We start from the raw sequence: 23702 nt of genomic DNA on the forward strand, positions 1-23702 counted from the left end.
TACATTTTATATCCAAATCATTGACATGAAAACACATTTATATTGGGAATTCTTACTTTTTCAGCAATATTTTGTCATTTTCCAGAACAATCATTTACTTTTCATTTAAAACATTTCCTTGAAGAAATATACTCCCCAGAATTTCTCTTTCTTTTCCTTTGCTTCTCGTAAAGGTGCTTTTCTACTATTTCACATGAGTGAAACAATATAATATGCTATATATTAATAACTGCACCATCTGGTTTCATACTAATTCGTCTTCTTTGGGAAAATTCCATGTTCCTTTAACATAATTAAAGATTTTAATACTTCTGCACGAACACTTCATACCCTAAGGAGGTTGTATTCCCAGCACTTTTCTGCTATGCTTTCTCTGTTGTTAAAAATACTTTAGCAGTGCAGTCCTATACAGGTTTACTCAAAAGTCCAGCTGAGTTCAATGGGACTTGCTCCCAGATAACTGGGCACAGGATTCCAGCCTAAAAATAATTTGCCGTGATTGTGAAATGCACTGTGTTTCTGTGGGTAGAATTCAAATCCTTGCTTTGCATGGGGTACAGCAGGTTCACGTTCAGCATTGTTTTTGGATTATAAGACATAAATAGTAATGACCTATAGCAGTGGTCAGTAGCAGGTGACTTGTGGGGTTTCAGAAGGCTGCAGATGGCAGGCTAGCATCAGTGCTGCTGAGGAAGGGAGACAGGTGCTTGGTTGCTGTGAGGCAGGAGTTGCACCAAGCCAGAGAGAAGCTGATGTGTTTATGCATGCAAGTAGAAATGGGTCTGTCCAAATCAGAGAAGAGTTGCAAGGTTTCTAGGTATGACAAAAATCATTTTACTTGTATACTTGCTTAGATATTTATGAATTGCTCTACACCAGTGTCTCTCGGCAGTTACTGAGTGGTGCAAAAACAGCCTCACGGGTAGGCTTTTGGAGAAAAAGAAAATTCCAAAGCCCACCAGTAAGCCATCAGGTATTTCTATACCTGGTGGTGAAAGTCTAGTGGGATTGACTTGAACTCTTTTAGTTCTTGCTGCCTACTAAAATGATGCATTTTAGAGCCAGTGTGGTGTAGTGGTTAAGAGCGGTAGACTCGTAATCTGGTGAACTGGGTTCGCTTCCCCGCTCCTCCACATGCAGCTGCTGGGTGACCTTGGGCTAGTCACACTTCTCTGAAGTCTCTCAGCCTCACTCACCTCACAGAGTGTTTGTTGTAGGGGAGGAAGGGAAAGGAGATTGTTAGCCGCTTTGAGACTCCTTAGGGTAGTGATAAAGCGGGATATCAAATCCAAACACTTCTCCTCCTCCTCCTCCTCCTTCTAATTAACATACAGTTGCATTGGCACATGTTTCCTTCACCAGGAAAGAAGCATGTTCCTCTACTGTTGGCTTAGACTGGCAGTGAGACACGTTAAGTGTGAATAGAAGAAATGCAGAGAAGCAATCTTTCTCTCTCTCTTGCAGTTAGTCTAATTTTCCACGTTGAAGAGGGCTGGACCAAAGCTGGCTCCTTTTGGAATAGAATTTATTTATTTTAAAATATTTAGAACCCACCATTCATTTATGCAGATAGATGGGGTGCAGAACATAAAACAAAGTAAAAACGAACTGGGTGATGAAATCAACAGCAAGGTGTGCAAAAGTATGACATCTTGCACTCCTCTTTGATGACGTCATGCTATGAAACTGTCTATGAATTTGTTAAATACTAGCAATAACAACAAACAAGTAAGGCAGCTAAAACCAACGGAGCTCATTTGGTAAGACTTACAAAACTCAAAATGCCTGGGCAAATAAAGACATCTGAACCTGGTGTCGAAGTGACTTTGCAATTCACATTCCCCATGTGTCCACTCATCTCTAGTTCTGTGGAAATATTTTGTCTGGCACAGGATCAAACGCTTTCCTGAAATCAAGATCTACATTGTTCACTGCACCCTTGGACAATGAGATTGGTTTCAGCCAACTCTTTCCATTGCATGTAGGAGTTTACTTCAACACATGCAGCATAGCCAGTGCCAAAGACTTAAGGCATCCGTTTATCTTGAGAGCTTTCGTGCAACCCTCTCCCACTCCATTGTAATATAAACTAGTAACACACATTTCTGATCCCCTGCTTCTTGGCGAAATTCTACTGGAGACCTCCGTTGAGAACAGTTCCTTTCGCTTTCCAAGAAAATGGGAAGAACGAATGGCAACTGAAATCTACTTATTCCACTCCCATTTCCTTGACCTGATTCATATTTAATATATTATGATTGACATATATTGTAACTAGAAATAATATACACCAACCAAAATGTGCTTGTGTATTATTCCATGTCACTTCTGTCCATCCAGCTTATTCCTCTAATAAGCTTTGCCGAAGATGTTTTGGACTACAACTCCCATCAGCTTCATTGCTGGCAACTGACAGCTACAAAGACATTCCGGCTTCAAAGAGATTCCTGCATAAGGAAGAAATTTATTCAGTGACACTAATGCATATAATAAAACAAAGAGGGCAATGTATGAACTCAAGGGAAGTACTTTTCCTCTTCACAATGCTGAATTTTACCTATAATATTACACTGGTCTTCCAAAGACAAAATGAAGCAGCACTTTTCACGTGGGAAACATTTCTGCCATTAAATAATTTATACTGAGCTTTCAGTATGCTCGTGATCTATAGTCTTCATTTCAACTATCTTCTGCGTTGGGTTAGTGGGTCTGAGAAGCAGCAGAGAAATGAGATGAGCCACAGCTTTTCTTAAGGCAATTCAGCAAGTCAATAAATGACTTTGTAGACTTATTACATTTATATCCTACCTTCACTACCACATTGTTCAAGATGGCATATATATTCAACTCCCCGCCCCAACCATTTCCCCCCTCTCAATAGCTCTGTGAGGTCTGTTAGACTGAGAAGCAGTGACAGCCCTGTGGTTATGCAGTGAGCTTCATGACTGATTGGGGATTTGAATTTCAGTTTTCTAATCTGACACCCTGCGACGTGGGTGGCGCTGTGGTCTGAACCACTGAGCCTCTTGGGCTTGCCGATCAGAAGGTCGGCGGTTCAAATCCCCGCAACAGGGTGAGCTCCCGTTGCTTGGTCCCAGCTCCTGCCAACCTAGCAGTTCGAAAGCACGCCAAAAAAGTGCAAGTAGATAAATAGGTACTTCTTCGGCGGGAAGGTAAACAGTGTTTCCGTGCGTTGCTCTGGTTTCAGTGTTACGTTGCGCCAGAAGCAGCTTAGTCATGCTGGAAAAACTGTCTGCAGACAAACATTGGCTTCCTCAGCCTGTAAAGCAAGATGAGCGCCGCAACCCCAGAGTCATCTGCAAGTGGACTTAACTGTCAGGGGTCCTTTACCTTTTACCTAATCTGACGCCCTAACCCAGGGATGACAAACATCCATCTGATTTGACAAATGCAGTTTACAGAGACTTTGAATCTGCCCTGCAGTCTCCTCTTCTTGGTCCTTTTCTCTGCTTAATGCACAAACAGGACCTTCCCCCCTCTTAAATCTAATCTCTCTCTCTCTCTCTCTCTCTCTGTGTGTGTGTGTGTGTGTGTGTAGAAATTTTCAGAGATAACAACTGGTTCTCAAATTCACTCCATTGACACACTATTAGCTTTGTGGAGATGATAATTCTCAACACATGAAGGAATGCCGAGTTGTACCTCCATGCATTTATGGCTTCTTATGCATGTACGAGTTGCCCATATGCATGTTTTATAACCTGCATTTTTGTTAGAGTACAAGCGTCCTGTACAGCTAGGGTTGCTAGGTCAGGAGGAACCCAGACCCTGATATTTCAGGGCCCAAACTTGAGATCTGGGGGGGGGGGCTGGTGTCTGGGGGCGGGCCCTGGAGATTGAGGGGAGCAGAGGCAAGTAGGAACCCCCCCCATACCATGTATGTGCAGTAATTTGCGGCCAGCTCCTGCTGGGCTGAAGCTTATAAGCTGCATGCATGGCCATCTTAATTGTTTTTCTTTAATTAAAGGCACTCATGCCCACTGGAGAAAAAAGTGCTACACCTGCTACTGTAGCACCCTGCTTGTGGTTAACGCTTAGCTGGAATGAAATATTCAACGCAGCAATAGAGAAATTAAAATAATAATTTATTTGTCAGACAAATAAATATGAGGCACAGTGGTATATGGTTACCAAGCTCTGGCCTGGCCTCTTGCCATTCTGGCCAGCACTTATATTTCCTTAATCCAGCCCCCTTGCTCCTCCTGTGGCTGCCTCTGTCCAATCAGCCTGGTTGAAATTCCTATTGGCTATTTGCTAGAACCAATCACAAAAGATACACCCATTTCCTTCTTGCCCTTTTATGGGAATCAAAAAGCTATATATTCTTCTATCTATAAATGACAAATAAGTAGTAATATATCTTACATGTGTCTCAATAAGGAATCTTAATTACCAGCTCACCTCTTGCCCTCCTTGCCCTATTGCCTTCCAAAACAGATGATTAATCTTGAATTTTTATCTTAAGCATATGTCAAGGATTTTGAGTTCACATCAACATTGAGAGATCTCCTTCATTTGAAGGTTTCTAAACAAAAGGCCTGACAACCATATATCAGGAGTGCTCGATGGCGTCTCCTGTCTGGCAAGGGGGGGCTGGTGGCTGATGGCCCCTGTGATCTCTTCCAACTATATGAAATAAGAATCTAGCATTTCTTAAATCCTTTGCATAATTATATTTAAACTAATATATTTAATACATAAATAACCTTTTAAAAGGAAAAGAAATCTTAAAAGGATCTTAGTTTAAGAAAGAAACAGCTTTAGAAAAGACTTCCCAAAAATGCTCTGTTTCTGCCAGCCAGACCAGTTGCTTTTTCACTGCTCTTGACCTTTTTAACCTTAGGAAGAAGATATGGCTCATTTTACTATTTATCCACCCTTAATTTGTAGGGTCAGTGTAACCTTGGCTCTCAGCCTGTAATTCCCTTTTTACGACTTTGAGAATTGTTTTCTGCTATAAATCAGGGGGGCCCCTTGTCTAGGAGAAAAACATTGCCAAGGTTCTTAGGCAGCTGGTCTTCTGCCTGGCATGAAACATTTGAAGATCTTTAAGCTCATTTTTAAAATACAAGCCCTGATTAAACATATAAGCTTTAATAAAAATGCAAGCTTATGATTAGATGCCTCACTACGTGGGGAGGGCAAGGCAAACCTGGAGAATTCAAGTCAGACTTAGGGAGGTCTGGCAACCCTATGAAATTTGTGGGTGTATACACCCTGCAAAAGAGATTCGATGCACAGCAGCCATATGGGGTGGACAAGGCCTGTTAATATTTATCTGTCATGAATTTGCAGTTGTACATAGAGGTGTTTTTTTTATTATTATTCTAATCTAGATGAATGTCGGCTGTTGGTTTTTGAGGCTGTCTTTGTGTCACTGGAGCAATAAGCCAATGGTAGCTTTGCATGAGAAGAACCACCTGTCTCTGCATTCATAGCCAGAAAAAATGGATGATGTGGAAGTATGATTACCTTTAACTGGCTGGGTGACAATATGAGACCTGCAGAAATTTGCAAGATTGCTTAAGAATGCAGGGGGAAGACTTGGGAAGAAAAAGAGTTGTTGTTTTTTTTTTTTTAAAAAAAGTCTTAATTCACAGCCTACATTGGAGGCGGGGCGGGTTCCTGATATCCTCCCAAAATGAAATTAATGCAGGCTGCACCATTATGCTTATACTGTTATGGAGGAAGTTACAGCTACCTTTGCAATCTTTCATGAATTGCCAGACAGTTCAGAAGGCAGCCCGTAAATCTTATTAGGAGAGAGCCGTGTTTGATTTTGCTGGGAAATTTAAGATTGATTTCTAGTAAATGGCATTTACAGGTGGTATTTACAGTTAACGTGTAACAGTTTTGCATTATAAAATATGACATAATGTGTTGGGAGTTGAATTTCCCCCTGCTTGCTTTTATTGTATCGTGTTTCTCCATTTAAAGACTTAAATAGTGTTAAGAGTTTGTGGTTGCCAGACCCCTCAGATCCCTGGATCCAGCAAGTGTTAAAAGCTAATCAAGCCAGGCTAGCTTCCTGAACTGCTGGATCCGGCTAGCTTCCTCATGAGGTGGTCGCCTGGGGTGATGGCCTATTAAGATAACAAAGGAAATAGGGCTCTGTGTGAGAGAACAAATGGGTGGAGACCCTCTCTCAACTCAGAGATAATTAGAATCACAGAGGCAGAGTTTGAGGGCTGTGGTGTGAATTAGAGGGAAAGGAGCAAGCTGGAGAGAGGGGCAGAGCACAGTGTTTGATTTCTGTTTGAATCCAAGGCTGTGGCTATGGTGGAAATGAGTTGGTTGCGTTTGGGCAAAATAATAAGTTGTGGTCAGGGCTCCCCCCCCCCAAGCCGGAGCTCGCAGGAGCTCAGCTCAGCACCTCTCAGGTGGGTTCCATTGCCATTCTAAGAGAAAAAGGGAGAAGATCATGGTGAGCTTCAGCCCCTCTTTTTTAGAAAAACAGCACTGGTTGTGGTTGATCTGTATATCATAGCTGTTGATCTTTCATATGCCTTTTGACTCCTTCAACTGGCAGGGCCTATGGGAAAACCTAGCAGTTATTTTGTGGGATTAAACAACTGCATTTTCTTATGCAGCAGCTGTAGTCTCAATACTGATGTCAAAATGCTAACATAATTTCCTGTGTGCAAGGTGGGATTAACGCAGCAGGGGGAGAGATTTTGCGCCAGCTGTTTGCCATTCATTTTACCAGCCTATTCTGCCCCCTCAGTACTCTAGCAACTCATTCTGCTGCCCGTAGATACCAGCCTTGTATGTGCATGTGAATACCGTATAGCTTCTTTTGGGGAGAAATTAAGGCGTGATAAAAGTAGCTTCTTCCCAAGAAACATCAGCAAGGCATAAACTCAATAGGTGATGGAACACTTTGTGAACATGGTTAAAGCTGGGATTTCCACGCTGTTTTAGGACCATCTGTTTTTCCTATTTTGAAATGCACCTTCTCAAACCACTTCCCCACCCATTTGCTGCACTGGATGCTGGTCACTGCATTCACTGCTGGACTGAAAGCCAGCTTACAAGATTCCTATGGATTCTACTAGTGACTTTAATTGACCTTTATGGGAAACATAGTGTTGACAATTAGCAGTTTTAAGGACCAGTAAAGAGGATAATTTTGAGTGATTTAACTGGCCTGGTGAGCTTGGGTAAAGTAGGTACACCAAAATGTGAGCAGAAATTTATTTGGAAAATATGTGTTTTCTTTGTGAAAAGCCATTTTTAGGTATTAATGGTGAAAGCTTCTCTCCACAGCCTTTAAAAAACAACAACAACCAAACAGTTTAGCTCTCCTAATCAAGTTTCTGATCTCAGCAGATGTACAAGAGAGTTTGTATGTTGACGTTTGCGTTTTCTTCTTTACAGCTCTCTATGTGAAACCTCTGCTGTGAAAACAAGCTCAAGATGACCAGCTCAGCCAGGGAACATCTGCTTTTTGTGCGACGGAGGAATCCCCAGTTGCGATACACACTGAGCCCTGAGAACCTCCAGAGTCTGGCATCTCAGGGCACCATGCCTGAGAACATGAACCTTCAACGTGCTAACAGTGACACTGATCTAGTGACATCTGACAGCCGCTCTAGTTTGACTGCAAGCATGTATGAATACACCCTAGGGCAGTCTCAGAACCTCATCATTTTCTGGGATATTAAAGAAGAAGTGGATCCCACAGACTGGATAGGACTTTATCACATTGGTAAGCAAAGAGCTTTCGTTCCAGTTGTTACCTGGCATGCTCCTCTGAAGGTTTGTCTTTCTTTAAACAAATGGGAATGGTTAGGTAAAGATAACACAGTACAAGGTTTTCCAGTGATCCGTGTAAAAACATGCTCCACGTTATCAAAGCTTTGGGTTTGTCCTGATCTGATAGCTACGGAAAAGCAATCTTCTTGATTGCAGAAAATACGTTGTGCTCAAGCTCTTTCTATTCTTAAATACGCTTGGTTGCAATAAGGCTTAGAAGTTCACAGGGTTGGCTCCTTTCTGTGGAAATAGGATGAAGTTTTAGCTTTCTTGTAGCTTTAACTTGGCATGCTTCGGGGGGCAGGGAGCCATGGAAATAACTTCAAAATCACAGGAACATTTTTTTTTTTTTACAATGCTATTTGTTAATGGTAGTGTGCTGTTTACCAAACTCTTGTCCATAAGCTATGTTCTTGTAGTTTCAGAACCAGGGTTTACTTATCTTGTGTATCTAAACTATAGAGTGCTTAGCTTATAATCCTGAGTCCATGTTCGCAAGATATGAATCAGTGTACAGAGCTACTCCTCTTTTACACCCTAAAGTTCGTAGTAACTTAAACTGATGCAGCTGCAGTGAAGAGTGGAGCAAGCTGATCTGTTCCATTGTAACTACTTAGTACCTTTATTGGAAAGATGCGGACCAGCTAGTACTTTACTGTCTGGTTTAGCTGACCTTTGAGATGATGCAAACAGGATAGATTCCACTTCTGCTCCACTCAACCACTTCAGCAACATGCCCCAGGTTCTGTTTATGCTGTGAACAACTTTAGAAACCAGCATCTCATGATCGGTGGCTGGTGCTAATAAATTTTGACCCATGCTGACCTTTGCACTTTACCTACACATTTAACGACTATCCCTACTACTACTTCCTATTTATTATTATTTACAGTGGTTAGTCACTTTGCACAAAGAAGTCTCAAAACGATTTAACAAGACTCGACAGTGCATCTTACCTGGTCGTTGACTATACCATATCGGCTTAGGTTGTTAGCTGTGTGTAGTTAAAGCAATTTTTTGAGGCTGCTTTTGCATAAACGGTTAGCACAATAGATACACAACTGTTCATTTGTCATGCATTGTCTGAGTCTCTTTCCTTGAGATTTGCCTTTCCGTAACAATGTTGTTGGAAACATATCTATGGTACCTGGGAAAATGCTGTACTTTCCTTAGCTAACTGATCTGCAGATATAACTAGTGTCGTGCTGCACTGGTTGTCCTGGTATTTGCAAGGGGGCTCTCTGGAAAGTTCTTGTGGGATTCCACACAAAGCTCCACAGGATGCTTACCTTCTAATAAAGCTGTGGACTTCTCATTCCCCTTGCCCAAGGGGACACATCCCATGCCAACTGCACAATAACATAGTGGCTGGGCATTGCGAATTCTCTTATGCAGATCTTATCTCAGCTGTGAGCTAAGTGGCCTTCAACTCCAGTCCTTTCACCCTCAGCCTCTCTATATTCACTATGGGTGTGGTGGGGTTGATAATACTACTGACTTACATAACAAGGCTTTTGCAAACATTGCTGAGCAGTATTCATTTATTTGAATACAGTGGTACCTCGCAAGACGAATGCCTTGCAAGACGAAAAACGCGCAAGACGAAAGAGTTTTCCGTTTTTTGAGTCATTCCGCAAGACGAATTTCCCTATGGGCTTGCTTCGCAAGACGAAACGTCTTGCAAGTTCTTGCGAGTTTGTTTCCTTTTTCTTAAAGCCACTAAGCTGTTAATAGCCGCTAAGCCGCTATGCCGTTAATAGCCGCTAAGCCGCTAATAGCCGCTAAGCCGAATAGCCGTGCTTCGCAAGACGAAAAAACCGCAAGACGAAGAGACTCGCGGAACGGATTAATTTCGTCTTGCGAGGCACCACTGTATTTGAAATGCTCACTCATATAACTGTTCACACTCTTATACTTTTAAAAAAGTGTGATTCCTTCCCCACACTTGTCATCCTGTGCATTTGCCTTATAGGTGGCGCTATGGTCTAAACCACTGAGCCTCTTGGGCTTGTCATTTGTAAGGTCGGCTGTCCGAATCTGCACGACAGGGTGAATTCCTGTTGCTCTGTCCCAGCTCCTGCCAACCTAGCAGTGCGAGTAGATAAATAGGTACTGTTGCAGCAGGAAGGTAAATGGTGTTTCCGTGCACTCTGGCTTCTGTCCCGTTGTCCCGTTGCGCCAGATGCAGTTTAGTCATGTTGGCCACATGACCTGAAAAAGCTGCCTGCAGACAAACGCCGGCTCCCTTGGCCTGAAAAGCAAGATGAACACTGCACCCTATGGTCAATTTCGACTGGACTTAACTGTCCTGGGGTCCTTTACCTTTTTACCCTATACGGTAAAAGCTTTTGCTTTTGCTGTCTAAATGGACTGAGGGAATATGAAGTTAACTTCACTCAAGTAGTGAAAAGTTCAATAAGAAGCATTTGGATGAAAAATATGGCTTTTCTACCTCTCAGCATCATGTGCTGGTCTTCTGATTTTCAAAGAATGAGCTTGATTTACAGTCAGACTAAGGCACTTGGATCTGTTTTTTTCTTTGTTTCTGCAAGTTGCATACATTACGTGCAGCTTGCCTTATGCATAAGAGAGTTTGAGATGCCAGGATAATGCAGCAGTTCAGATGTAATTTTTTTCCATCCAACACTGGAGAGCTGTTTGACAGCGATGCTATTAGACCAAGGAAAATTGTTTACTTCCTAGTTCACAAAAATAGAAAAGGGGGGGGGGACCCATCAGAGTTTGTGTAAAATAAGTTAATTCTTGTGGTGCGAAGGATAATCGATTGTTTCCTTACCACAAAATAAGCATAATTATCAATCACCCTCAAACTGTTTGACAAATGATACTTTAACAAAAATGAAGGACAAGGGCATCTGCCATAGGGTTTTTGTTTTCGTTTTACTAGAACTAGTTTCATGCTTATGTGTATTTTTAAAGGTAATGTTGCAGATTTGTCTCTTCCATTCTCTTCTATATCTTCCTGTAGGCATTTAACTCAACTGGTAGGGGTTGATGTTGTGTACAATATGCTTCCAACTCTTCACCATCATCAAAGAGAAGCATTCTCTGATGTGACAGAAATAGACAAAAAAACTGGTTGCTCTTCTCCACAGGGAAGTTAATAGCTTAACCTTCCGAGAAATGATATGAAAGAGAGAAATCCACTGTAAATCTTCCATTTGCTCAGTTAACTACAATAGATTTTATCCCCTTCCTTCGAAAGGTTATTTTCCTGCCGTCATTAGTTGCTTCTTGGTTAAAGTGGTAGTGGGATATTATGAATGTTAGTGACCCGAGCTTATTCCCTTTTCATCAGATCCAGTCAGCATGAGCATTTTCTTGATTCTTTTATAGGTAAAGGAGCTTGTTCCTTAAAAGGCACTAGCAGCTTGCTTTGCACTATAACCTGTTGATATTTTATCTATTTGTTTATCAGGCTTCCTACCTGTCCTTCGCCGCAGTGCCCCAGGGTAGGTTATAACAATACAATATGCAATATAAAAACAAGTATAATAATTAGCAAATAAAAAGGTAAAACTGCTGATCAAAAACAGAGCTGTATAGATTCAGCAAAAGAGGTGGATCTTACAAAACAAAATACCGTAACTGCAAAAGGTGTGGGTCAAGAGGTACATTTGTGCAACAAAGATGCTAGATGCAAATCTGTGTGGAAGGAGTTCCAGAGCTGAGGTGCTCCTGCAGATAAGGCCCTCTCCTTTGCCACCAGACCCAACACTTCTGTGGGTGTCGGAAGCACCAAAGGTACCCTTTGCTGGTCTTAACACCCAAGAGGGTCTGTAGGGTGATAATCAACAGGAAATATATGTATTGCGTTTTGATTACAGTGGGAAAGTGGCAGCTTAAGTATTAAGGTTTTCACTTGACAGTTGATAGTGGATGGATTCCAACTGGTGCTATTCCATAGGAGGACTTTTGATTCACTGGAAGCAACCACTAATGAAAGAAGTCAGGAGAAGTTTTTTGCTGATTTGTTTTCACAACTGAACCCCCCCCCCCTTAAAAATCAAGTCCAGAAAGTTGTGGGCCCCTCCAGAACATCGTGTTAAGATGGCGTGGGAGGCAGCAGGGGAGCTGCCAAAAGTGTTGATTTGGGAAATGTATGTGTCCTGACTTGCAACAACAGGTGGTATTCAACTAAGTTTTACTCAGAATAGACCTGTTGAAATTAAAGGACCCAATTTAGTCATGCTCATTAATTTCAGTGGATCTGCTCTGAATAAAATTTAGCTGAACACCACCTATAGGAAGCTGCCTCACTCAACTTCGCTGTGGCCGAGCCCATATTCTTTTGTCTTGTGGAGTTACCTGCTGTGTGTGCACCTAAATTTTATGCTGGTGACACATTCACATGTACTGGGATACATCTGCAGGGACTCTCCTGTTTTCATTGTGAAGATATCCTCTGTGCTTAACATTTAAGGTACCCACTACTGTTTCACTTCTCCCTTTCCTGTAATATATCTTTACTGGACAACAGTCCATGCTAAGAAGAAAATTATTGAGTCACCACAGTCTTAGTAATTGAGTTTTTCAGTAATTGAGTTAAATCTTCTTTTAATTAGAGATCTGTTTTGGATGGGGATTTTAAAAAAAGAAGTCCAGAAGATGATGAACTGGCATTTTACTGAAGGTTGATGCTTCTCGCAGGTTTATCAGGTTTCCATATGGATTAGTCAGTCCTGTCTGTCTTGGTGGAATACAATCAGGAAAGAACTCTAGGTTCAGCAGTACGTCATATCAGCCGTTGGTCCCAGGTCTCAAAATTCAGACACAACAGCATTCTGAGCCCTGGCAAAAGGGCTACAGAATTAGAAGTGTAAAATTGCTGGGCAGCAGCCAAATGTTCTGTACCAGTGGGACCAGTGGAGCCGGCAGGAAGATGCCCTTCCAGAAGTGCTAACCTTTCTTTGATTAAACTCAGTCATTTCTATTTATAACTTGACATTGATAGGTATGGAATATCCTATGTATTTGATCCCATTTGTTTCCTAGATTTTACTTTTTTTGGGGGGTGATCTCCTTTACTTTTATGCTGACTTGAGTATTAATTTTAGGAAACCTTATGTGGCCATTATCAATAAACACACAAATGAAAAATTGAGGTGGCCCAGAAAATATGTTGGCATCTGTCTTGTCTCGAGAGATGATGGAGGAGTGTGCCATTGGTGATAAAGTCAAACTGTTGGAGAGTTACAGCATCTGCTGTGACCTATAGAGATTGATATGGGAGAGACAGGTTCTATTGCAGCTGGGGCAGATGAAGATGCACCATGGTGTAGATGCACCATGTTGCTTCTTCTCTCTGTGTTCCTCCCAGTGGTCATTCCTCCTCTGGCCACTGCTGTGGATACACAACCTGACTGTATCAAGGTTGTCTGCAAGGGATTCCCAGATGGCGGGCCTGATGTTGCCAGCTTTCATGTCACGTTGGCAGACATCACTATAAGTCAAGAGTTGGTCTGCCAATGGGCCTGCTGCCTGAATGACATTCCCCACACTTCTTTTCAGTCAGACTCTTTAGTGGGAAGAAGTGAGAACATAGATTTAATGAACCCAAACTTTCCTACTTGCTTTATTCTGAAGAGACTTTAAAGTTTCCTTTTTCTTTTTTGGCGCATGTCTCAGTTCCATACGAAGGAATATCAAACAGACCACGGGATCCGATTGCTTTTTGGTCAGCTGGTGTAGCATTCTTAGAGGGCCTCCTTAATCCCACCATTCTTATGACAGGACCAGCTGGGCACGGTCTACTGGGGCCGCACAACTTGGCCCTTTCCCTACATGGATTGTGTGGAAGCCACTGAACCCTGTGCCGGCAAACAGATTGCTGTTGAATTGTCCATTTGTGCTTCATAGATTTTCATCCTTAGTCCTTAGACTGTTGATTCCTGCCCTACCTAACCACCTCATAGGATTCTAGCCTAGTACGATAAGCTAGTTCCTGTGTGTGTAGCAAATGTTTTTGTATGGAGGACCATTCTGTCATAAGAGTGGCAGCCTGCAGTCTGAAGTGGTTCAGCCCAGGCACAGTGTTGGCATCTCAGGGAGAACTGAACTTCATTGACTTGAGGTGCCAACTGGATATAAGGAGTTGTATCTCCCCCCCTCCAGGTGCTGTAGGATAGCAGCTTGCATCATCCCTGGGCATAATGGTTAGGGCTGATGTTAACTGTAGTCAGATAACTTGAGGGCAGCAGCCTGGGGAAGGCTACTGTGGACAGACTTAATTTCACTCTAGTCTAACTCATACTTGCTATGTAACTGGTTGCCGCAGGTGATGAAGAATTCCATGCAGGTGACAATTGCATGGAATTCCATCTAGGCAAGTGGACAGGCTGTTGGAAGATGGGCCGAGTGATCTTAGCATGTTAGTAACTTTTCTGGCATTGTATACATGGCTGGTCTAAACCCATCATTTAGAGAGGTTGTCCCTGATTGTAAAACACAAACCCTGAGGAGGATACTACATGGATGTATAAAACTCCTTTTGGAAGTTCTTGCATTTATTGTTTTGATGGTTTGTGGCTCTGAGTTAGGACAGGTTTCAATATTTTCCTGGTTGAAATTTTGTTGGTACAAGTACAGTCGTACCTTGGAAGTCGAACGGAATCCATTCCGGAAGTCTGTTCAACTTCCAAAATGTTTGGAAACCAAAGCGCGGCTTCCAATTGGCTGCAGGAAGCTCCTGCAGCCAGTTGGAAGTCGTGGAAGCCCTGTTGGACGTTTGGGTTCCAAAGAATGTTCACAAACTGGAACACTCGCTTCCGGGTTTGCGGTGTTCAGGAACCAAAATGTTTGAGTACCAAGGCGTTCGGGATCCAAGGTACGACTTTATGTGGTTCATTTGCAGTGAAACTCTTCAACTAGAAAAAGACCTCTTTTGTTATTGTTTTGGTTGTTTATTATTTTGGTTGCTTATTAGAGCTATTCCACGCATTACTATTTCAACATGACATGCGCTTTGTGATTCTGCTAAAACAGTAATCCGTGAAGCACATATAAGTCTCACTCTTTCTCCTCATGAACACCACAAAAAAACATGTAGCAGGAAAATGGAGTCAACCACATGAAATGATCTTGCAATTTGCAATATGTATTGTCCTAATATGTTAAGCTCCTGGAAGTGAAATTCAGCGGCCGTCAACTATTTGCATTATTTCTTCTGCTTTTACTGTGACTTGACATGAACTGGTTTGTGAATTTCCACAAGGGCCTGTAGGAGACTGGAAAGATACCAACCGATAATTCCTATTTGCACTTGTCGCTCCTTTTGTGTGTGTTTTAATTTAATTTGCTCACTCACTATACTTGGAGCTCCTCTGGTTAGACTGTTTCACCTTGAGGTCATTCAGACAGGTAATTTTTCTAGCTCTTACTGCGTTACAAGGCAAATGATAACATTGTAAGATTTTTCTTTCACAAGCGTGCATCTACAGTCTATCGACAGGTTGTTTCAGAATGCTTCTGAATGTCGTGAGGATGGTAGCGCATTTTGAAAAGCAAGAGTCACTCAGCAAACACAGAACAGTAATTTGTTTTGTTTTTTTATTACACATTCAAAGCAGGTGCCCCCTCAATACTCTGTGCTGCTGTCAAATTTGTGTGGGGTGCTGGGTGAAATTATAAAATAGATGGTAAATCAACTCTATATTTCTGCAGAAATTTTCTCTGTGTGGGTATGTTGTCTCAGCTACATTAAAAACACACACACAAAAACCACCACGTTTGAGTAGGAAGACAGAGGAGTAGCTTATGAGTCATATTGCCTTTCTCACACAACGACTCTTAGAAATGGCCCAAGATTTATATCAGGGCTGTGTATTTTAAAGACTGTGTTATTTTTTATGGATTTTAATGATTCTTTTTTATTATTATTCGACTTTGTTGTAAAGCGCCCTGTGGTTTGCACAAAGGGCAATAAATAAATGATCCAAATAGATAAGCGAGGAAGAAAGAGGGTTGTGAGTTGAAGGTTTATCTCAAGAGTAATTTAGCATTTGTATAGATAGCACTTTCAAATTATTTGTACTTCGCTTACATTCTCTTACTGTAAGCATGACAACAATTCTGTAACGTAGGCCACCCTCTTTATATTTCAGATGGAGGGCTGAGACACTCTTAAGGCCATCTTGGTTCATAGTTTCAGGCTGTAATCCTGTGCACACTTACCTGGAACTTGAACTCACTGGGACTAACTTCTGAGTATCCATACGTCAGCAAGTTCTGCTCCCATTTCTGTTTTTTTTCTCAGAATTCTCTGGCAACTCTCCTTGAAATGGAAGAAATGTGAGAACCTGGAAGTACAGTCATGAGAAATTATTGAGCCACTATCTAACACACAGTCAAGTGTACTTAAGGTTGTTGAAATCAATTAACTCTGTGTTAGGGACGCAGGTGGCGCTGTGGGTTAAAGCCTCAGCGCCTAGGATTTGCCGATCGAAAGGTCGGCGGTTCGAATCCCTGCGGCGGGGTGCGCTCCCGCTGCTCGGTCCCAGCGCCTGCCAACCTAGCAGTTCGAAAGCACCTCCGGGTGCAAGTAGATAAATAGGGACCGCTTACCAGCGGGAAGGTAAACGGCGTTTCCGTGTGCGGCTCTGGCTCGCCAGAGCGGCGATGTCACGCTGGCCACGTGACCCGGAAGTGTCTCCGGACAGCGCTGGCCCCTGGCCTCTTAAGTGAGATGGGCGCACAACCCCAGAGTCTGTCAAGACTGGCCCGTACGGGCAGGGGTACCTTTACCTTTACCTTTATAACTCTGTGTTGGATTTTGGTCCATATTTTTTGGTAAAACATTCTGTTAAGGAAACCCTTCAAAAATAGACCAGCATATCTGGTGATGTAAATTTTGGTGATGTACATTTTGGTGATGTAAATTTTGCCTGGGGAGTAGCAACTGCTGTCAAAAATCAATAGCTATGTTGATATGATTATTTCTGAATTTCTGCCTAATTTTGAACAACGGTAGCACAAAGTTAAGAACCGAAGTAAACATTGGTTCCATGCATCCTACCCTATTTTTGTGCCGCACTTTGGGATATAGATTTTTTTTTTAAAAAAAAAAACCTCTTCTTAAATCTAGATACTGAGAACAATTGTGGTGAAAAATATTTAAGACCTCTTTGTTTCTATCATGGTTAATCTGATTGTCATTTTTTCACGAATAAATACAAAGCAGCTTTTCAATAACATTTTTATTATTATTATAAGGACTATATTTGACAATTTAGATAGGATTGGAGCTTATAGTAAAACCTGCTGGGATTGGGGAAATTCTAGAGGCTTTCAATTTCAGGTCAGACAAGATTAAAAAGGGGGGGAAAGCTTTCACATAAGCTCTCTTTTAATACACTTACACTTGTAGCTCTGATTGAGTGGAAAGATTGGGGAAAGTTCAACACCTTATGCTCAATTCTAAAGGCTTTGTTCAGCCTCTGAAATGTCTTCTGAATTGAGAACTTTAATGGATTAACAGAGCCCTGACCGTTATTTTTATTTTTAACTCGACCCCTGTACAATACAAATGTAGCAGCTACATTATGTGATGGGTTCTTTTTTCTTTTTTACCCTGATATCTATGCACTCCAGAATTATTGCTAACATTTATAAATGTTCTGCTTATTGTCTGGGATCAGAAGAGTTGCTTGAAGCATCACCTATGACAGGTCTGGAGAACCTGTGGTTCTTCTCATGTGTTTGGACCCTCAGCACACTGCTTAGAATGGCCAATGGTCAGGGTTGAAGTACACAGAGATATAAACCAATCTTTTCCCGACATGTGCGACAGTTACCATGTAGACACACAACTACATGTAAGGGTGTGTTATTGCAATCTGTCAAATGCAACTCTAACCTATGAGTGCATTTTCATCTTAGAACCAGAATGTGAAATCTGAGAAAGTTCAATGTGCTTATGTCCCATTGAAATTGACAATAAAAAGGGTGGAAGATAGGATTGTAGCATGTTGTCAGAATGATGCCTTATAGAAAAAATTATCCGTTCTGACCTGGCAGTATAGTGGTACCTCGGGTTACATACGCTTCAGGTTATATAGGCTTCAGGTTATACACTCCACTAAGCCAGAAATAGTACTTCAGGTTAAGAACTTTGCTTCAGGATAAGAACAGAAATTGGGCTACGGCGGCGGCAGGAGGCCCCATTAGCTAAAGTGGTGCTTCAGGTTAAGAACAGACCTCCGGAACGAATTAAGTACTTAACCCGAGGTACCACTGTATAAACGTTGACACTTATGGTGTTGCTGCTGAAACAACACCTCACTTTCACCTGACCCGATTAGAAAAATGCTTATGTCCACATCAAGTAATAATAATAATAATAATAATAATACCCCACCCATCTGGCTGGGTTTCCCCAGCCACTTTGCGCAGCTTCCAGCACATATAAAAATATAATAAAATGACAAACATTGAAAACTTCCTGATACAGGGCTGCTTTCAGATGTCTTCTAAAAGTCAGATACAGTGGTGCCTCGCAAGACGAAATTAATCCGTTCCGTGAGGCTCTTCGTATAGCGGTTTTTTCGTCTTGCGAAGCAAGCCCATTGACAGCTTAGCGGATTAGCGCTATTAGCGGTTTAGCGGCTTTTAGCGATCAGCTGTTAAGCGGCTTATCAGCGGATCAGCTGATAAGCAGCTTAGCAGCTTAGGAAAAGGGGGGGGGGAGGGAAAAAACCCCGCAGGAACTCGCAAGACATTTTCGTCTTGCGAAGCAAGCCCATAGGGAAATTTGTTTTGCGAAGTGCCTCCAAAACGGAAAATCCTTTCGTCTAGCGGGTTTTCCGTCTTGTGAGGCGTTCGTCTTGCGGGGCACCACTGTAGTTGTTTATTTCCTTGACATCTGGTGGGAGGGCGTTCCACAGGGTGGGCGTCACTACCGAGAAGGCCCTCTGTCTGGTTCCCTGTAACCTCACTTCTTGCACTAAGGGAACCTCCAGAAGGCCCTCGGAGCTGGAACCAGTGTCTGGGCTGAACAGTGGGGGTAGAACAATGTTTCCCTAATCAAAAAGTGAAGCTCCCCCCCCCCCCCCCCGATTAGGAAGGCCCAATAAAACTCTGATGTGTGAAATACAGTGCTGCTGCTCTGCTTGGGTAATAGCTTTTAATCCAGTGGAGGCATCTGCTAATGTATGATAAAGGGAGGTGTTTTTCTGATTGCAAACCTGCTCCCCCCAAGTCTTCCATGATGTTTTGGAGGGTCTCCCCGTCCTTTGGAACAGATTTTTGGGAGCTGCCCACTATGATTTCCACTCATGATTTTAAAAATTGAGCCAATTATATCTAAATGATATACTTGTTCAGAGCATATAAAGCTGACATCCCACAGTGTTGACCAGTTTTTCTTTTGCAGACGGCATATTTTCATATCCAACTACGCAAGTAATTTCTCTTATAAGGCACTCCGTAGCGGACATTTCCACACACAATGAATTAGATTTTTAGTTTTTCTTGTTTTACCCCATTGACAAAGGCATCTCCAGTCTCAAAAACAAATTCATTTCCATCACCAAGGAGTTCGTTTATTCTAGGAGATGTATTCCTTTTGTCTGCTGCAAAATTCCTCACTGACGTTGTTATCCTCCTGGCTGGCCTGTCCTTGTACCGTGAAGCGTTGGCAATGTAGATTCACCCTCTGGAATGAGAAGTCAAAAGGAAGTGCAAAAGTAGGAAGCAGGCAACAGAGCTGGCGCTGATTATAAAAAGAAGGATGGCTTGAGTTTAATCAGAAGTGTGTGTGTATGTTTAAATCAGATCAGGCCAGTTGATGGATGTCTTCAGCCCTCTTTTTTGTAATTAATGAGAAAAGACACCCATATGAAAATATTTATTTTCACAGTAGTCCACACCGAGACTGTCTTTTTGTTGCTGAATATAGTTAAACATCAGCCTTTTCGGGACACACAAATGCTCACACTTATTTTCGCTCTGTGTTGCTTTGGATGTGTATGCTTCTTTTTTCCAAACGTTTTCTTACTCAGTGACAGCAACCATAGAGGCCCATTCGCTGTCATTGGCTCGGCTTATCAGTATATTTCCACTGCAAAGACTTCTGGCGCGTCACTGGGATTTATGATCTTTCGGACAGAAACCAATGTTCTGTTCCATCCTGCCTTTGTGATGCGAGTGGCTGCTTCACCAGATGGAGACATTTGGCGAACAGAAACATTAGATGAACCTAAAGCATGTCAACGCCTATTAATCCGTAAACCTCTTTTGAAAGAGCAATCCCCTCTGCTAGCCCCTGCAGCACAACACATTTTTGCTCCTGTTTTAAGAAACTGAAACTGAACACACTGGTTAACCCAACCTTACAACCTGAGGTTTTTTGGAGATGCGTGACAAACAACGGCCGGGACTGCCTCTGCAGTGCTCTAGCCCTGATCAGCTGGAAGTAGAGTAATGCTCTCTGCATATTATGGGGTGGGAATTCCTTGCAATGGGAATAGCTTGCTTTTAAAGCCATGACAAAGACACGGAAGCTTTAATAAAATGCCAAGCACATGCTCCAAACAAATGTAATATTAAGGAAACAAGAAATAAAATATTTAATGGCATGGAGTGTGCATTGTTATGGGTGAGGACGAAGGTAGTCTTGCAGGTGTTCTGCAATCCATCCCGCCTACCAAGTTGTATGTGCAAGCACTGTTGCTTTTGAGCAGTACAGTGACTTGAGTGCTCGCCCAGCAAAAGGATTTTAAAGACAAAATGGCACCAAGTACAGTGGAAGGTGGGCTGTCACAGGCACTATTCAATAGGAAACTTAAGTTCAGGAAGAACTATGGGGGTCTTAGTGCTCTTCCTCTTTGTAGGGCATAGATAGGAAATCATATATTGCCGGTGACAAAATACAATGCGACAGCCCTGAAATATCATATTATTGTGGCTTACAAGTTTTATTTATTAAATTTCTGTCTCAGGTTTTAATCCATGGGTTCTCTCCTTCATTTAATGTTCACAACAATCCTGAGAGTTAGGTTAGGTTGAGAGATAAGTTAATTAGTCACGGTCACTAGTCCGCTTGATGGCCAAATGAGGATTTAAACCTGAGTTTCTTCCACCCAGTCCTAGCCTGACACTATAAACCGCACAGCTTTTTAAACTTTCATGTTGATGACACACTTTTTAGACATGCATTGTTTCGCGGCACAGTAATTCAGTTTTAGTAACTAACTGGAGGTTTAAATAACCCCTTTCCAGCCCCGACACATGGTTTGGAAAGCTTTGCTATAAACACTACCTCCCATTAGTTCTTTAGTATGAGGGCAGATGTTTGAATCTCCAACAACAAATGAGTATGAATTGTGCATTTCTTGTATAAACTTTAGTTTCCGTTTAGTTATCCCTAAGACTTGAATCATGGTTGAAATTTTGCTATTTCAGTGGTTCCTTGGAATTCCTCAGTTCCAAGCTCATGAGTTTGGCTTACTTTCATTGAATTCTGGCCCCGACTCCAGCAAAGTGTCCAGTGTTCTATGGAAACCATCAGAAAGGTTGAAACTGTAATGGCATCTTTCCCAGCGTCTCTTCCTTTCCCGCCACTCCCTCGTATTTTTTGGGGGGAAGATGAGTAAACATATTTATTTATAGCCTCTTTAATGACCGGGTAGCAGACTGGTGAACAGGAAATCTCCAATACCTATATAGGAAGGTCCCCTGATCTGACATTGTCCTCTGTGATACAAAGCAACGCGATCCTTTTTTGTTTGTTTGTTTTAGTTCACATTTTCCCCACTGTTTATAATGGCCTTCTGTAACTGAACAACTCAACTATTTCCTTCCGAATTCTTCTGTTCTGTAGAACATGACACAACATGGTGCTTTGTTGTTACCTTGGGTTAGTTTTCTTTTTCGTGTGAAGAATCAGCAGAGGTTACTGCTTCTGCTTAATATCCTCGTTCCCTTCATTCCTTTCTTACTCAGAGAGGGCAGGCCAAAGGTGATACAGTAAGGCAATAGCAAGGAAGAGGATTAGTAAAGCCCTAAACGGCCTCAGCCCAGTATACCTGAAGGAGCGTCTCCACCCCCATCATTCAGCCCGGACACTGAGGTCCAGCTCCGAGGGCCTTCTGGCACTTCCCTCACTGTGAGAAGTGAGGTTGCAGGGAACCAGGCAGAGGGCCTTCTCGGTAGTGCCACCCTCCCTGTGGAACGCCCTCCCATCACATGGCAAGGAGATAAACAACTATCTGACTTTTAGAAGACATCTGAAGGCAGCCCTGTTTAGGGAGGTTTTTTAATGTTTTGTTGCTTTATTATTAATAATATTCTGTTGGGAGCTGCCCAAAGTGGCTGGGGAAACCCAGCCGGATGGGCGGGGTATAAATGATGATGATGATGATGATGATGATGATTGGTGAGGAGGTTCCAGTGTCTGGGCTTGAACGATGGGGGTGGAGACACTCCTTCAGGTATACTGGGCTGAGGCCGTTTAAGGCTTTAAAGGTCAGCATCAACACTTTGAATTTGGTTTAAGTTCTGCTAATTTCGTTTAACACAGCTAATTTGGTTTAAGTTCTGAAGAGCGCTATTTAGGTTTTACCATTCTACTCACTGCTTCAAATTATGTTTAAATTTTAAAAAATCATTATTTTGAAAAATGTCCTAGGAACAGATAATATTGAGAGATAATTAGACTACAGTTTACTAAAGGCTAGAAAATCCCATTCATAAATTGGGGTGTTTTAAATACCATGGGACGCGGGTGGCGCTGTGGGTAAAACCTTAGCGCCTAGGGCTTGCCGATCGCATGGTTGGCAGTTCGAATCCCCGCGGCGGGGTGAGCTCCCGTCTTTCGGTCCCAGCTCCTGCCCATCTAGCAGTTCGAAAGCACCCCTAAGTGCAAGTAGATAAATAGGTACCGCTTTATAGCGGGAAGGTAAACAGCGTTTTCGTGTGCTGCGCTGGTGCTGGCTTGCCAGAGCAGCTTCGTCACACTGGCCACGTGACCGGGAAGTGTCTCCGGACAGCGCTGGCCCCCGGCCTCTTAAGTGAGATGGGCGCACAACCCTATAGTCGGACACGACTGGCCCGTACGGGCAGGGGTACCTTTACCTTTTACCTTAAATACCATAACACAAGTTTCACTTTTACTTTAATGTAAGGGGTTTCTAAATGGGGAATTTGAGTTAGCTGAAGCCATTCATATTACAGAAATCAAGGGCAACAATATTTCTTACCAGACAAACTGGTCACAGCTCAATGTGCCATGAGCTATATTGCAATAACTCTGGCTTAATCGTGCATAACTTCATGCTTTCTTCTGGTCACTGTTAGAACAACCCCAATTTGAAAGCTAGATTAAAGACATATATCACCTTTTCTATGCTCATTATATTTTTATGGATGTATAGAACTTAAAACTTGTGAAGTCTATCATGAGAGAGGCAGATCTTGTGACGTGTGTATCTATGTATTGATGAGAATTGTAAATGAAACTACTTGGGACATTGAACAATTGTGCAACTGACCATCATACAATCTAAGATGCCATCAAGTCATAAAATATTCATGGGAAAGTACTTTGTGTTGAAAACAAAATACAAATGGGCAACCAGTGGAATAAGTTTTGCAGTGGCTTAAGACCTTTAAAAATTACAAATGGCATAGAGCTCTTTCCATTGGATGCTATTTGGAGAATGAGATTAAAGCACACATTTATGTGTTTAAGAGCCGGTACAGTGTAAACAGAACATGTGGTATAGTCATTGTCGTAGGATTGCACCATCTCAGCAGTGATGTTTGACAACACATGTGAAAGACCCAAAAGCCCTGCTTCAGACCCTCCAAGTGTCCCTCTTTCCAGGGATAGTCCTGGATTTATAGAAGCTGTTCCAGTTTCTGATTTGGTCCCAGAATGTCCTGCTTTTCCTTAGGATGTCCCTAGTTTC

The 23702-nt window shown here is 42.2% G+C and overlaps 1 protein-coding gene and 1 long non-coding RNA gene across 5 annotated transcripts in view; both read left to right on the plus strand.

Annotated features, from left to right (window-relative positions):
- Nucleotides 1-23702, plus strand: part of HECW2 (HECT, C2 and WW domain containing E3 ubiquitin protein ligase 2) — a 192798-nt gene that overhangs the window by 46077 nt on the left and 123019 nt on the right. For all 4 annotated transcript variants that reach the window (XM_079975788.1, XM_079975789.1, XM_079975784.1 and 1 more), the window contains exon 2: nucleotides 7399-7729. In XM_079975788.1, the coding sequence (XP_079831914.1) occupies nucleotides 7438-7729 (292 nt within the window). In that variant the 5' untranslated portion in view covers nucleotides 7399-7437. The remainder of the gene's footprint in view (nucleotides 1-7398; nucleotides 7730-23702) is intronic.
- LOC307220717 lies at nucleotides 9331-9658 on the plus strand. Its single transcript, XR_013841060.1, has 2 exons — nucleotides 9331-9502; nucleotides 9563-9658. It is a non-coding gene; the product is annotated as an uncharacterized lncRNA (long non-coding RNA).

Source organism: Podarcis cretensis, assembly GCF_951804945.1.
Source record: "Podarcis cretensis genome assembly, chromosome: 1".
In the NCBI taxonomy this organism is placed as follows: Eukaryota; Metazoa; Chordata; class Lepidosauria; order Squamata; family Lacertidae; genus Podarcis; species Podarcis cretensis.